General features: G+C 45.9%; 1 protein-coding gene across 3 annotated transcripts in view; it reads right to left on the reverse strand.

Annotated features, from left to right (window-relative positions):
* The window catches only part of ERCC6L2 (ERCC excision repair 6 like 2), a 207085-nt gene that overhangs the window by 20491 nt on the left and 169497 nt on the right, over nucleotides 1–17097 (reverse strand). The window contains exon 19 of one of the 3 annotated variants that reach the window (XM_045193623.2): nucleotides 5245–8377. The exons of 1 other annotated variant lie outside the window; for it this stretch is intronic. In XM_045193623.2, coding sequence (XP_045049558.2) covers nucleotides 8314–8377 — 64 coding nt within the window. In that variant the 3' untranslated portion in view covers nucleotides 5245–8313. Of the gene's footprint in view, nucleotides 1–5244; nucleotides 8381–17097 lie in introns of those variants that run through there. One more of the 3 variants, XM_053925211.1, reaches the window with a different exon arrangement.

Here is a 17097-nt window from a genome sequence, read left to right on the forward strand (position 1 = left end):
AAAGACCAAAATAAACGGAAATCCAAAGGTGCAATGTTTGGTGCATGTAGCGTATGAATCAGGGCTTCCCAGCCAAGCTGTAACAGCTTTTTCCTGGTCATCCAAGAAACATGCAGTCTTGCGTTATCCTGATGGAAGATTATGTGTTTTCTGTTGACTAATTCCAGACACTTTTTGTCAAGTGCTGCTTTCAGTTGATCTAATCGGTAGTGGTACTTGTTGGAATTAATCATTTGGTTGTCCTAAAGGAGCTCATAATAGAAAACTTGCTTCCAGCCCCACCATACACACAACCTCACCTTCTTTGGATGAAGATCGGCCTTTGGTGTGGTTGGTGGTGATTCACTTGCCCCACAATCTCTTCTGTTCCACACTATTGTAAAGCATCCACTTGTCATTGCCCATCACAATTTGTTTTAAAAATGAATCATTTTCATTACATTTAAGGAGAGAATTTCATGTTGAAATATGGTCAGAAAGGTTTTTTTTGCTTATGTGTAACCCAAACATCAAAGCAATTAACATAACCAAACTGGTGAAAATGATTTTCAACACTTGGTTTGGATATTTTGAGTATGTCAGCTATCTCCTGTGGTATAATGTTGATTGTTCTCAATTAATGTCTTGATTTGAGCGCTATCAACTCACTGGTCTACCCAACTGTGGAGTATTGTGTAGCAAGAAATCTCCAGCGTGAAAATTTGCAAACCACTTTTGACATGTCTGACCAGTCACAGTATCTTCTCCATATATTGCACAAATTGTTTTTGTGTGTTTCAGTTGTATTTTTACCTTGAAATAATAAAGCATAATATGCCGAAAATGTTGCTTATTTTCTTCCATCTTCAATATTAAAGTGCCATACAAAAATCCACCAATTTTAATAAGATTTTTTAAAAATGCATGCTGATATGACAGCTGTCACAATACAATTTAACAAAATTGTTTCGGATGAAGTTCAGGACAACTAAGCGCGACTAGAGCCAGCTTATGGAAAAAACAGAACGAACTTTTAGGCCAACCCAGTATCTGCTGCCTGAGCTCCCTTTTTTCATGGAAGGTGACACAGTCACAGCTTCCAGGGGTTAGGAGGTAGCCATCATACTTACCTGCAGCAAAATGAGAAGAATGACAGGATGGTGAGTTTCCCATGAAGCTAATGTGTTTTTAAAGTTATAATTCTGAATATATATCCTTTTGAGGAAAAAAAAAAGCTTAGCAAACTGAAATTTGCCTGGTCTACAAAGTTCTAACTTGCAGGAAACAGTGCTTTGATCCCCTACACACCTCCCTCCTTGACCCATCACTCGCACTGTGGCCAGAAGTTGGCAACCTCAGGGTGAGGCCAAAGGACTGGGTGGGGTCCTGAAGGACTCCGTCCTACCTGAGAATCATGGAGATGTGAGGGGTGCCTGTGAGTGGTGCCTATCGCATTCAGATTGGCTCCCAGATTTGCACCCACATTGGGCTGAGGAGTGGGTGCCTAGCTGGTGAGCAGCAACAGGATAGCTGCAGGAAGCAAGCTGGTGGGATGTGTGTCACCATCCACAGCTGACAGGTAGGGCAAGGGGGATGCATGCTTGTCTTTGGCCAATGTGGTTCCATGGATTCAGAGGGCTATGTGGTCTTTGACAAGTCATTCAACTTCTCCCAACCTGTTTCCTCAGCATCAATGAAACAAAGAGCACAACACCATCCTCAAGGACTGTGGGAAGCTAACCAAGCTGCTACAGGAGAACTTGTGATGCACACTCATGTACTATATTTTAAATAAACACCAGCTTTTACCTTACCTTGGGGAGAACACTCTTCACATTTTTGAGGGTTCAAAATCACTGCAATCTTTAACACAATCTACTTCTTGGGTTTTGCATGTTGTCATTGTTTTTAGAGAAACAAGTTAAACCACAAGCAACTTTAACATAGCTTCTAAGTCTGCATCTTATTTTTAAGAAGATAATAGAAAATTCACTCAACAAATTGGGAGAAAATATAGCCTTTGACAAGCAAAGGAATTTAGTTTAAATATTGTGTGTTTGTACTATTTTGAAAATGTCTACTGATCTATTAGTTCCATAGGTATTAACCTACTAGTGAGACCTTTTAAAATATCTGCAAGTGATTTAATAGATTAGAAAGAAAGAAAAGAAAGAGAGAGAGAGATATCAAATTTTATTTTTGGTTGATTGGTTTAAAAATCATATGAACCACTTTTCTATAGATAGTAAAATTAATATATGGATATATAAAGAAATATATAGGCTATAATAGTCACTTTTTGTCCCACTACCCAGAAATAAACACTGGTAATTTTGTGGCATCCACTTCTGTAGTTTCATTTTTAACCAGTAAAAATAAATCTATTTTCATACCATAATGATATCCCACAGAATCCTGCCAATATAGACAACTGACTTTAGCTGCACAACAGAAGAGGATTTGATTTTATAATTATTTCAAAAATATATTTACCCTCTAATATTTCTAGATGCTCAGCAATGTCTCCTTTGACTATATTCATATTTTTCACTTTTCTCTCCTAGAAACTCCTGAAGCTTCTAATAGTTTTTACAGCACTGGTCTAAAAGAACACAGCTTTTTAGAACCAAAATGAGTTCATCCATGGCCACAGATGCTAGGGAGCCCAGGACAATAAGGGTCGGGAGAGAAGGGGACACATGAGTCCTGTTCCACATTCTTGTCCTTAGGTATTTATTTCACGGCTGATGTGGTGGCAGGGTATTTGGGGCTCAGCCTTTGTCCTACCTTCCTTCTGGCTCACCGTCTTGATCTGCTGGGCCTGGAACACTAAACAACTTTGCCAAACTCTTTTGCACTTGAGCTTTTACATGTGAGTTCAAATTTGTGGCAGGCTTGAGAGTGAGGTGGGGTTAGTGTCTGTGATTTCCGGTCAGCTGTGGACAGCAGAAGGGTGAGGGCTTCCCATTTAGCTGAGATAGTGGTAGTGAGCAAGGTGTGATTTCTGGAGCCAGCAGCAATATGGCTGTTTTTCGATTACAGAAGAGGGAACAGCTCTTGGTGGTTTGGGGAATCATCCCTGAAAGCTCAATGTACAGGTGGTTTTTCAGTCCTCCCACTGACTCTATAAGTTATTTTGCTTAATTAAGTCCAATTCACTTAGACTGGCTAGACTGGATTCTGTTTCTTGCACCTGAGTCCTCACTAATACTACTATTCTGTTGGACCTACTTGGAGTATCTGCTATGTGTTCCCATTACACTTGGCAAGAAGGGTTCCATCAGAGAAGTACTGTAATAGCTCACATCATTCTGCACTAAAATTGACTCACCTTTCTCAACAGCCATTTGAACTAAGTACATTATCAATCCAATCATACAGAAGAGGAAACTGAGTCACAGATGGATTAAATAACTTGCTTGAATTCTCTCATAAGGGAAGAAGAAAAGCCAAGCTTTCACCCTACACAGTACAGCTCCAGGGCCTACAGTCTTCACCCCCACTCTGCACTACCCTATCCATCATATCTACAGCCTGGGCAAAGTCTAGTAGTTGGTCTGATATCTCATTTCTTTTGCACAGAATAAAACCAAACACCATAAAATACAGGCATGCCTTGGAGATATTGAAAGTTCAGCTCCAGACCACCTCAATGAAGTGAATATTGAAATAAAGAAAATCACATGACATTTTTCATTTCTCAGTGTATATAAAAATTATGTTTACACTGTACTATAGTCTATTAAGTGTACAATAGCATTGCATCTAAAAACCAAAGTATATACCTTATTTAAAAATACTTCATTGCTAAAAACTGCTCACCATCATCTGAGCCTTCAGAGTTGTGATCTTTTTGATGAAAGATCTTGCCTCAATGTTGATGGCCACTGACTGGTCAGGGCGGTGGTTGCTGAAGGTTAAGGGGCTGCGGTAACTTCTTAAAATATGACAATAATGAAGTTTGCCACACAAATTGACTCTTCCTTTCACTTGAACACTGAGAGGCCATTGCAAGGTAATTAATTAGCCTAATTTCAATACTTTTGTGTCTCAGGGAATGTGGAAGACAGAGGAGAGGATGAGAGATGGGGGAACCACCTGTTGTTGAAGCAGTAAGAACACATACCACATTTAGAGATTAAGGTCACTGTCTCATGCGGGCCTGCTTCCTAGAACCTCAAAACAATTACAATAGTAACATCAAATATCACTGATCACAGATACCATAGCAAATATAATAACGGTGAAAAATTGTGAAATATTGCAAGAATTACCAAAATGTAACACAGATGCATGAAGTAAGCAAGTGCTGTTGGCCAAATGGTGCTGATAGACTTGCTTTGATTCAGGGCTGCCAGAAACCTTCAGTCTACAAAGAACAATAAAGTGAGCGGCAATAACACGAGACGTGTCTGTACACATAAGGAAGTGGGCTGTATTTTTCGACTCTTTTATTTTGTTCATATTCATTTGAGGGTTTATAAATTAGACCTGAAAGATTTTCAAACCTGAAGTCAAAAAAAGGGCTATAAAGATCTCAATGCTGTTGTGTTTTTCTATGTGGAATATTCAGACTCCCTTCCCCAGCCTCCCCCCATACCGTCCTTCAGCAGGATGATATTCCACAGGAAGCCTAGTTACTTAGCTCTCAGACACTGATTTCTATGTCCTGCATGTGAAGTCTGGAATGTTAACCAAATAGTTACTACTGCAAAAGACATTTTCAGTCTGTTCCTAAAGAGGCCGGGGAGTGTGAATCACACAGCCTACATAGGTTTTGCTTTCTTCGTTGGGAAGCTCGGCAAGAAAATTGCTTTTCTCTTCATTCTTCCACAGAGATAATTTATCACTATTTGAAGAGTTGTATGTTTTCGTGGTTGCTTGGTTTGGAATTGTCACAGACACTCAGACTTCTGCAAAATTCCATTTATGATCTGCATGGAACGCAACTCAATACACCAATGTCTTCCATGGAGCAAAATCACAGCCCTGTTAATAGCACAATCCTCGGAGCCCATGCACGCCAAGAGCTTCACCAGTGATGGTATCAGTAGCTTGAGTTCATGATTTCAACGTACACAGCTAAGGTCTTCCCATCAACCTCTGCCTACTCCATCCAACTCAAAAATAGGCGATGCTAACTTGATGGAATTAAAAAATGCCAAAACCACATAAAAGAATGCGGGCCTGGGTGTAGCACTCATCTGCGAAGTATGAAATCTTTTCCCTGAGTGAGTGCTTCACATACAAGGTCAGTCCCGAAAGCCGATACCACCTTAACCAGGGAGGGGCCTGTGGCGCCATTGAAAACTCTTGCCAGCAGTTACCTCAGACAATGTAAATACAAAACTGGTGCTGGTGTTTATTTAAAGTTATTGGCATCAGGCCCGTTCCTGGGAGACAAAGATTATCTTGTTTACAGCAGCATCCAGATGATGGACAAGACTCTGTATAATATAAATCCAACCATGGTGGGGGTGGGGGTGGCGTTAGCATAAACAACTTCCCTCAAGCAAAACAAACCCTGCCAAGACTCAAGCTGGAATTCATTTGTTATCCAGCTCCGCGTTGACTTGTTTCAACATAAACAACTGCAAAAGCAGAGGGAAAGGAATGATGTCCAAGGGCATTGCAAGCCTGGCCTTTGACTGCTAACAGTTTTACAAAAGGTGTTTCTGCCTTTGTCATGTTGCACATTCACTTATCTGCAAATGCTGTCACTTGTGTCACTGCATAGGATGGTGTGGCTGTGGACTGTGCGCGAAGGAAAGGGCCAGGAAAACGCCATTGTCGTTCTGAAAGTGTGCAGCCTGACGGATAAACCCGGACTTGGGAACCTTGTGAGTTTCAGGACATAGAAACAGATGTTAGGATTTCTGGGTCAAGGTATGGAGCTCTAGTGTGGGCCCAGCTGGGTGATAATCACTGTCCTCTTCTGGGATTCAGATTTGCCTGGGAAACTGCAGGCCCCGGGGAAACTGCACTTAAGTGAGGAAATACTCAAGCTGACAAGCCAGCTCCAGAGAGAGGAGTGACTCTGGGTCCCTCCTGCTGACTCAGTAGCAAAGGCCTTCAGCAGGAAAAGTGGGCCTGGGAAACACTGTGACCCCCAAAAGGAGGTGTGGACATGAGATGGTAGAACAGCCATGGGGGAGGTCACACTGGGGGCTACCCAAGGGAAAAGAAACACCGCGTGTGGTGGGGGGAGGTGGGGAGCCGGAGAGAGGAAGATCAGGATCCTGTCTCAGATGTTCGGAGTCCTCTCGCTGCAGCACAGCACAGCACAGGTGACCCCAGAAGGGGAAGGAGGACCAGGCTGGAAGGGCTGGCAGGACTTTGTTTCTCTGCAACTCATTTTCTTCTCACAGTGTGTATCTCTGTGTCCCTGGTATCCTGCAAATGGGAGGGTTCGGCACTGCGAGTGACTCCACCTGCTGGCCCCCCTGCTGCCTCCTCTCTCTGGCCTGAAATCTTCTGTGCAGCCCCCTGGAGCAGCAGGCATGTTGATGTTCTTCTCGGCTGCTTACGGACAGTTATGCCACTGGAGGAGTCACCTTTACTCCCTGTCATCTAGTGGCCTGAACATCTCCCCCATATATATTGAGACCTTTGAAATTTGAAGGTAAGCCTTTCTCCCCAAACTAAGCCCCCACTTTGCCCTCACTAGCCTTGAGACAGGTAGGTGTGGCCAGATCTCTCTGCAGAGGGGAGGGGCTGTAGGAGGAGGTTGCCTGAGGCAATGGTAAACAATCTAGAGTGGCACAGGACAGCAGATTCCCCTGCCCCAGAGCAAAGATGTGGCAGGAGGGGCCTTGCACGAAGTCTGTGTGAGGCTGGGGCATGATGGACAAAGGGAAAGACCTCCTACCCATTTCTGGTTCCTGATTGAAGTGGAAACCATGGGACACTGGTGGCAAACACAAGGCCTGAAGGCCCTCCACTTTGTTTTATCTGGCCCAGCACCTTGTTTCTACCTGAGCTCCTTGCCCCTAGTTAAGGAGCAGTTACATTTATACAGTCCTAAAATTACATTCGGCCCTCTGAAGGCAACTGGAAGGCTGATGTGGCCCCCGGTGAAAATGAGTTTGACACCCCTGCCACAGGACACAGAAGCATGAGTACCTAAAGGTTAACAGGGCAGTAGGGGGAGGTGCAGACCTGCCAGTCTAGCTTGGGAAGAGGATGGGTTTGGCTGGGGAGCTGAACCCTTCCAGAGTGCATGGAAGCTTGTGCCAAGAGATTTGAACAGAGGGAGAGCAGAGACTAGCCCGTTCTGTTCCTCTGGGATCTGCACACAGATGCCTAGGCCGGAGCGCTTGCGGGACTGTAGTGGGTGCCGGGCCCTGCAGATGGATCCCCTGCATGGCTGGCTGCAGTGGTTGGCAGTGGCCCTGGGCCCCCTGCACAGGAAGGGGCAGAGGCATGGCAATGTGTCGCCAACCCCTTGCACATGGACTCCAGAGAGGGAGCCTGAAGCTGGAGAGCCATCTGCTTAGCAGCCTTGGGCTCCAAAAAGGACAGATAATGGATGGGGAAGGATTTCTGGGCATGGTTTTTGGTTTCAGTCTTTTGGGGAACAAATGGGGTTTTTCTGTGTTTTGTGGGAGAGCAAAGCCTGGAACTGGGAAGTCTCCTGTTCTCCCAAATTGTGCAATACCCTCATAAAGACATTTTTCCTTCCCCACAATCCTTTGTGTTTAGAATATGCCTGTGTTTGGCGGTGGGCAGCAGAACCCCACATTTGTTCAGTAATAGCTTTTCTGTTCATGAGCCTTAACACAACTGACCCTTGACTTTCCTTAACCTGGTCCACCTAAACATGTTCCCCTCAAACAGCAAACCCCACTCTCTGACTTCTCTGTCTTATTCATTCATCCCGCTACTTTCACTCATGGACTCTGTGATGTCAGAGACCCTCCAGGGCTGTGAGGTCCAGAGACCTCCATTTCCTTCTCATATATGAGGTGCCTTCTGGTCCTACTTCACTCTCGTCTTCTGATGGCTCCGATCCCCCCACCTTTCTGCCCCTTTGACCTTTGCCAGGACCCACTTGCCAAACCTTGACCCTGGATCAATCCCACCTTCTCTACTCTCGCACTGCAGCACTATAGAGTTATCTACTGCTTATGACAAATCACCACAAAGCTTAACAGCTTAAAACAGCAAACACTTATTATCTCACACAGTTACTGTGGCTTAGCTGGTGGCTGTGATTCTGGGTCTCTCAGGAGGTCGCAGTGAAGATGGCAGCCAAGGCTGGGGTCATTTGAAGGCTTGACTGGGTCTGGAGGGTCTCCGTCCCAGATGGCTCCGGGCTGCTGTTGACAGGAGGCCTCATCTCCTTGCCATAGGTCCTCTCCAAAGAGACTTTTGAGCATCCTTGTGCCATGGCAGCTTGCTTCTCCCAGGACAGAGCAAAGTCGAGGAAAAAGCCACAAAGTCTTTTGTGACCTAGTTTTGGAAGTCACACACTGACACTTCTGCTACATTCTGTTCCTTAGATGCAAGTCACTAAGTCCAGCCCATACTGAAAGGTAGGGAAATGGGACCACCTTTTACAGAAGGGAGTATCAAATAATTTGTGCACACACTTTAAAACTCCAGCATTTGACTTCATCTTTTCCCTGTCATGACAGCATTCACTATTCTTTCCTGCCCCTTTGACTGCATCCAGATACAACCTGTGAAACCTCAACCCTGGATGAATCTTGTCATTGACCTTCTCTGGTTCTGTGTTTGGGCAGCTGAGCCTTGATGGGGAAAAATCCCACAGACAGGCCATGGGGCCATGCTGACACATTATCTCCAGCTCAGCCAGGCTCTTCCTGCTTCCAGGGCATCTTCCCAAACCCCAGGTGACTCTCACTGCTGTATCTGGGTGGCGCATCCAAAGCCCACCTCTTCCCTCAGTCCCACACACCACCCACCCCTCTCTTCCTCTCAGTGGGCAATTTGCCTGACTCCACTGATGATATAAATCTGTATTATAAACTATATTCCCTCCCTCACATCTTAGGGGCAGAGGAATTTCTCTCCTATTATCCAGTAATAACCGTTCTTGATTCAGTTCCCCATCATTCCAGCAATCTTCCTTGTGGATTCCTAGTAGATTCCACCTCCCATGCCCACCAACTTAGTAAAAACTCATGCTTATTCCAGCCTTTAAAATAAAATCCTCACCCAAGGATATGTTTTTATCGGTTTTAGAGAGAGAGGAAGGGAGAGAGAGAGAGAAGCATTGGTGTGGGAGAGAAAATTTTATCAGTTGCCTCCTGTACTCACCCCAACCAAGGGTTGAACTCATGACCTAGGTGTGTGCCCTCTCCTGGGATTGAACCCACAACCTGTTTTTTTGGTATATGGGACAACGCCCCAACCAACTGAGCTACCTGGGCAGGATATCTGGCCTTTTTTTTTTTTTTTAAGACAAAACAATATAATAATTTATCCTTGGCCCAATCTCTCCCTCTTCCCCATGCCTAGAAGACATGCATAACTCCCCTTCCCAGACTGTCCTATATCTTCTCCACTTCACAGCTGAACTTCTAGAAAGAGTGGTGTGCACTTGTGGTCACTTTTTGCACCATCCACTTCTGAACCTACAGCAACCTGGCCTCCACCTCCGTGGCCTCCATGACACTGTCAATGGCACACGGCCAACAGTGCAAGCCCTGGATTGTCCTGTCTTGTGTGGCCTCTGTGCAGCCCCAAACTCCCTGCTGATACCTCCTTTCCTTTTGGATATACCTCTACCCCTTTCTCCTCTGGCTCTTTACTCCTCTCTGGTGTTTCTGCTTCTTTTGAAAATGTTTTTGGTCTCTTTGAAGGATATCACCAAACTCATGTTATCTTTGCCCTGGCATTCCTCAACTGTACTTCAAGCCCAGTCCTTGTTCAGGAGCTCAGAATCTATGACCCAGCTTCCCTTTGCACTGCTGCCACCTGGATGACCCACATGGACATGGAACTCAACATGCCCCAAAACAGACTGATCACATTTCCTTCGAAATTTGGCATCCTGCTCCACCCACTCACTCAAGCCAGAAGCTGGGAGAACTTCCATCTTTCCCCCCACGTAGCTAATCAATTGCATAATCTTGGAAAACAAAACAATAACAAAAATGGCTGAGACCCTAGGGCAGGGGTTCACAGATGCCTCTGCCATTTCCTGACCTGCTGACACTGCACAGGGCTCCTCCCCTGCCTCATAGCCTGGGTATAGTAACAGCACCTACTTCCTCGCAGTTTGTGCTGATTAAGTGATAAATACAGGTAGTGCCAGAGAGTGGGAGCTCAGCAAAGGCTGGCTCTCTCTCTCTGGCCCTCCTCTCCCCGCCCACAGGGACAGACTGCGCCCTGCCAGAGCTACTCACAGTCTAGTCCCTAGACTGGGGCCGGTTGAGGAAGAAATGTTTGTTATTGGTCTGCTGTGAGTAAGTGCAGAAGTTGAGAGTAAGCCTTTAAAAGCATTTAAAACTGATATAGCAACAGGATAATTTTACACTTGTTGAACTTAATAATTTAAAATTGGTGTTTTGCCTCCATTAGGATGGCTATCAAAAGACCCAAAAATGGCAAGTGTTGGTGAGGATGTGGAGACACTGGAACCCCAGGCCATCTGGGCTGTAGCTGGGATCTCTGCCCAGCATCACAGCTACTCGGAATGGCAGCTGCTGTGGATGGACCTGCCATTCTGCCCATGGCCCTGGGGCTCTGCGTCCCCTCTTCAGGGCACAGCTTGTCCTTTTGTTTGCTATGCCTTTTCCCAGGTCCCACCCACCTAATTCTTGCTTGTCTGTGAAAGGCCAGCTTTTCTGGGAGCCTCTTCTGAAAGTCTAGATATCATTATTTCCACATTGTGTGACTAGGCAGGGGAAAATGAGCCTCCTTTGCATTGAGGCAAATGTAAGAAACTGTGTAAGTAAGAAAGAGGTCAGACACATTAATGGGCCATAGTGGGGAAGCTTTAGGCAAATGGTCCCCTTGAGCTTCCTCAGATGTCTCCTGGAAGGTGTTCTTGCTACTTGCCATGTGTTATTTCCTCCTCCAGATATATTAGCAAACCAGAGCAATCCAGGGGTTCTTCAAAGCTAAGGGTTTGGGGTAGCTAGGCAGGGGGCTGATGTTGGAGAACAGGGCCCAAGGGTGTGAACCCTCCAGGGAACCACAGCCAGAACCCCCACCCCTGTCCCCAACCCACACACACTCCATGGGCTTTCAACCTGGGAGAACAGGGGCTTTGGGCCAGTCTCTAAGGTGCTTCCTGGTGAGCAGAGAGCAGGCCCAGAGGAGCTTGGCATCACCACCCAGCAGCTAGGCTGCTTCCCCAGGCTGGTCCCTCAGTGGCCTTGGGCTCTCTGCTCCGGCCTGCAGGGCAAACACTTGCACTTCCTGCCAGCATGTTTGAGATCCTGCTCTGGGCACCTGGATTCAAACCATGTGCTCAAACCGCAAAGAAGTTTTTATAATTGGCCCAAATTATAACTAAAGACAGAAAGGGGCATCTCCTTTATTTTGTGATGGCTACGAGAAGGGGCAGCGCTGTCCTCAGGCTGCCCTGCCTTCCTGGATGGCTCATTCCCAGCCTCCTGCTGTGTGGGTGGGGGTGTGTGTGTTTTAAAACAACAAAAAATCTTTATTATACATAAACCCAACATAGGAATTAAGAATTATTTATGGTTTCCTGCAATCCTCCCAGGTATAATATGTCAGATTGAAACTGGAAAGTATGTCTGGGATGAAATCCTACTTGAAACAGTTTCTTGTGGTTCATATATTAATGACTGATGACTGGTGGGTTTACACAAACAAAATGAATATTATAATTTTGTGGGTAAGCAAATAAATTACTTTTTATAGGATTTAGGCACTTTCCATGGAAGCTTTGATCTATCCAAAGAAGTGCTTATGCATACAGGTTATTAAATTGCCAACTTGCAACTCTTGAGTCCTGGTAGTTAGATTAAACAGGAGGCAGACTTCCTGCTTAAATGGGGATATGTGAAATGCTTGATAAGTAGAAAGACTCTTTTTTGACATTTTTAAGCCAGCTGAGCACCTTGAAAATTCGAGATTTGATTTCCATACAAGGGAATGGACCTTTCCCCAGGCCACCAAGGGCCTGATGGGGATTATGGAGGACAATGGCGTGTTAGAGATGGCCAGCATTGTGTGTTGGCCACACAGAAGGTCTCCCCGGCTGTGCCAGCCCCTGTGTTTGGTGAGCTTTCTGCTGATTTTAAATTGTTCCAAGGTAAGAGTGGTACTTTGGAGTCTTCCTAGCTCTGGAACATGACATTACTGATAACTGAAAAGACTCCCACTGGAAAACTATCAAAGTGGATGGGCTGCATTTGCATAAATACCTAAACAAACCCACCAGAGGGCTGTATGGTGAGAGACAAATTCTTTGAATTTGAGGCAAAGATAAGCCAGTTACAGAGACAGGGCTGGGATTCACAGGAAATGTTCTCCAAAGGAGTTGTCACTGGCACAAACCCTATGAGGAGAGAGAGGCTGTGGAGAAGGAGCCTGAGTCAGGTGCTAAATGCAGCTCCCATTTCAGCAAAGCAGGCCTTGCTTGGGCCAGTCCCCCTTGCCCCAGTGAAATGGGGCTTTTCATTGAGGTTACTGTGGAAGGCATGGGAGTCACTTTTCAGATCTGGGGTACTTGGTCTTTCTTTGATGAAGGGAGGTATATGGGGCACTGGCCTCGGGGCTCTGGATGTGGGTGGGAAGTTCCCAGCATGGGCCCCTCAGGCCCAGCCTGAGGGTTTTGAGGAAGGGGAATGTGGAAGCTGCCGCCTGTCTCTGTCCCCAGGCACAGGTATCATTCAGCTGCAGGCCTTCAGAGCACCCACATCTGGTCAGGAACCCATTATGTGCGGTGAGAAGTTGGGGGCCTATAATTTAATTTTTCTACCCTTACTTGATTCCAATGTTGTCTACAGTAAGTTGGATCTAATTTTTTCAAAAAGGGTGGGAATGTCTGTGTGCAGTGTGGATAGAGGATGGCTGGTCTGACCAGGCCTGGGCGGGGGGGGGGGGTGGGGGGGCGTCAGGTGTGCCGTGACCAGGAAGGCTGTATTACTGCTGAGCTGAACTAGGCAGTGGATCCAAAGGGATGTGGAGAAAAAGTGCTCAGGGATCTGGACACTTCATTTTTATTCGCAAATATGTAAACACATATTCAAGCTGGTTGCTGCCCCGAGGGCTCTGGCATGTAGTCAGCCCATCCCCTGGGTGCTGGTGCTGGGGCGCCTCAGCTTTATAGCATTTGGAAGGCAACTTGATTGGCTCAGGCCATGGACATTGCTGATGCTGGAAAATTATTTTCTCTTGGACTGAAGCCCTCCTTTGCTTGTTGAGAAAAGGAGTTTGTTCTAGCTGAGTGCCGGCAGGAGATACATGGTTCCTGTTCTTTTGGATGCCTCCAGGCGCCCAGCACAGACCTCTGTGGGTCTTTGGTGGATATAAGCAACAACTCCGGCCTTGGCTCAAGTGTTACCTCCTTAGGGAGCCTTTCCCTGACTAGTCTTCCTAAAAACAAACTGACAAACAACCCTGAAACAAACAGGCAAACCAACATAAATGGCCTATTTCGTTAATATTGCTTAAGTCTCCCTGCAAATAGTTTCTTCTTTGCTTGTTTATTGTCTTTGTGGCACTAGACGTGAGCTCCGTGAGAGCAGGGTCCTTGTCTGCATACTCCCTGCTCTATCATCGGCACCTAAACAGTGCCAGAAATACAGCAGGTGCTTTGAAAAACGATGGAGTGAGTGCATGTGCTTTAACACGTACGCCAGATTTGTTTTCGTCATGTTGGTAAGACACAGAAATGACTGTCATGAAGGAAGAAGTCTACACTCACAGGTCCCTAGAGACAGAGAGACAGGCTAGTAGGCCAGGACAAGCAGAATAGGGAAACTGAGAGAGATAGTTAAACAGAGGTTTGTAGCCATCTAGTAAATTCTATTTTCCCGAAACCAAAGACCCTTAAGAGTAGATGGTTTGCACTTCTCCACAACCAGAAGGTAAATAGCATAAATCATTCTACTCAGGGAGAAAGATAGCAGATATCCACTTAGTGCCATTTGCCAACCACACCCAAGGACAGATGAAGTTAAGGGAATACATTTCATTTTGGTGTGTTCATCAGCACGAAGCTGATGAATATTCTACTGAGATCCTCCCCTAAGACATCCCTTAACCACCCCAGCCTTTAAAAACCCTCAAAATGAAGGTGGCTGTGCATATTCCCCTCCCAGGAGCAGGCCTGAGCCTTTCCCTTCCCCCTCTTCTTCCCTCACAGATATGCATCTCCTAAACTCTAAGGGCCCCCACAAGGCTTGCACCCAGAGAGCAGTGGCAGTGGCAGCTCGTCCTGGGCTAACCTCCTGAACCGTCTCCAAGGCCCACTTTTCTCTGACTTCCCAGGGAGCTAATGCAGCCCTGCCTAGGCTCATATTCCCACTTAGTCCCTCTCCTGTTGCTTCTTCTTGAAGCCCTTCCTTGTTTCACTGTCCGCAGGCTTTAATAAATGTATCCTCTAAAAATCACCTGGACTCATGTTGTGAAATCCTTCCTGCACAAAGTCATGAACCCACACACTATGCTCAGGACCAGGTCCCCTTTCGGGTAACAACGGGAGGCACGGCACACCACACAGGCCTACACAGGGAGTCCACATAGATGAAGATGAACCTGCAAAGAATTTTCAGAAAGAGCAGCCATCTCTTTCTGAAAATTCTTTGCAGGTTCATCTTCATCACATTTGAGGCAAACCAAGAAAATACTAAGATATAGAAGCCCAGGCAAGATGGCGCCTCAGAAGAAAGAACATTATCAACTGTCTCAGAGCTTCAGAGAGGTCAGGTGAGAAGAGGGATGGGAGACATTCACTGGACTTGTTGCCATGGTGGCCGTGGCAGGGTGGAGGTACACCACTCAGATCGCCCTTCAAGAGAGAACCTGCACCAAGGAGTGCAGTTACTGGCGGCCTCTCCCTGGGGGTGCCTTCAGGATCTGCCTCCAAGTTTGAGCAGGGCCATGTTCCCCCTGGAAAGCCCTCAGCCAGCGACCAGGCTGAGTGGTAATATAAGGGCTCACAATTCTGGCCAGTGTGGGTAAACTTTGCATTATAGCTCCATAGGAGCTGCCCAGACATTCTCAGAACTGCCTGCAGCCCATTGAGCTTCCTATCCTAGTCTTTCCCCACCTCTCTTCTTTATGGGGGACAGATCTGCACTGCAAGGCTCCCTCACCTCCTCTTCCTTTCCACTGTATCTTCCACAGGTGTTACCCAATGAATCTCGTGTACCTCTAAGTCCACCTTTGAGTTGGCTTCCAGGAGGACCTGAATTGATATGGTGGCCATTGATGATTCAGTGAGAGATGTTTAGGTAGAATTATGAGGCTGGAAGCCAGTGTAGGGTGAATTAACAGTAGAAAGTGATGAGATAGAGCCCAAGAGTATGAATGATCCCTTTGAGGAGGCTCAGATGGACCAAATGCTTTTGGTCACTTGAAAACCAAAACATCTTGTAAGTATCCTGTAGTCCTCAGAAGGAGGTGAGCACTATATATAAGAAAACCAAATAATGATGAATCATTTTCTCTTTTGTGGGTGTGAGTTTCTCAAAGCTATATATTTTTTTATGTATTTGCACAAGAGAAAACCCAAGAAAAGCAGATTGATTAGCATTGCCTCCACCTTTCCATTCATTGGATAGTCATCAACTTCTTAATTTTTTTGACACTCTTTCCAGATAATACAAAAGCTGTTTGAAAGTTCTTTAGTATGTAAACAAGTTAATAAGGTGCTGAAATCAGCACTTTTCAGAAAAAGATAAACTTAAGAGTGTTTTCTCCAACAAACACTAACTAAAGGAAGTTCTGGGCTGCACTTCAGCTAGTAGGGGCAGTCTTAGAAGCAATAGGATTGATCAACAATGAAAGTAAAAGTATGGGCATAAATGTAAGCAGAATTATCTTTATAAAACAACAAACAACAATGCCTTGTGGGTGTTTAAAAAAGATAAAATATAACAAAAAGAGTACTTAAGTTGGGAGGGGAGGCTCAGAGTTAAAATGTTCAAGGTCCTTGCATTGTTTGGGAAGAGGGTAAAAACATTGATTACCCACAGGGTTGATGTTCTTAGTATGCATACTAAAATGTTTAGGAAACCAAAATAAGGAAACTAGAGCGTTCAGCTTTTACTCAAGGAGTGAGAAAAAGAGAAATACTGCAAATACTCCACTGTTTCCAAGGCATGGCCTGGGTTCTTTCCCAGAGTATGCACCTGCCACATGGACTGCTGGGCCAGGGTGGCCAAGGGGTGGCCAAGGGGTGGCCAAGGAGCAGCAGACACAGAGCTGGGATGTCTACACTGTTGCGGGTGAGGCATCCTCAGTGAGTAATGGAGCCATGGGCAGGTAGGGAAAGAGGGCAGGCTATAAGCTGGGGCCTCCACTTGTAATCTCAGCCGGGATCCCACAAGTGTTAGGAAAGGAAGTGGGAAGGAAGGAAGGAAGGATGAAAGGAACGAGAGCCCTCTAAAAGTGGCAACTCTGAACAACCACCCATTCTGACTGGAATGGAATTGGCAGGGTTGGCTGTTGGTTGAGAGCCACCAGGCAGGAGGAGGTTCATGGGCATGTGACATCCTGGGAACTCCCAGGCACTTCTGACTCCCAGGTGCAAATGTAGGAAATCCAGTCTCTCTGGCCTCAGGTTAGGAAAACTCGAGGGCACAACTTACACTCCAGAGGCCCCTGCAGGATCAGGCTGAACATGCATCCACCTAAAGCAGCCTGAAATCACACCCTTGCTTGGCCTTCTCCTTTTCCCTCCAGCTCCCCTGGTGGCACTTCTTTAATATACCACATATAGAGCAACACTTGTCTCGAGGCTGCTTCTGAGGACCAAACCTAGACCCAGGCAATTCATGAGCAAAGCATGGTGTGTGTGTGTGTGTGTGTGTGTTTGCTGTGTGGTATACGTGGTGTGTGTGGTGTGTGCCTGTGTTTGGTACATGTGGTATATACATGTGTGTGGTATGTTTCTGTGTTGTATGTATTGTATTTATGTGGTGGGTGTGTTATGTGTCATGCTTATGT

The sequence above is a fragment of the Desmodus rotundus genome, chromosome 1 (assembly GCF_022682495.2).
Source record: "Desmodus rotundus isolate HL8 chromosome 1, HLdesRot8A.1, whole genome shotgun sequence".
Classification (NCBI taxonomy): domain Eukaryota; kingdom Metazoa; phylum Chordata; class Mammalia; order Chiroptera; family Phyllostomidae; genus Desmodus; species Desmodus rotundus.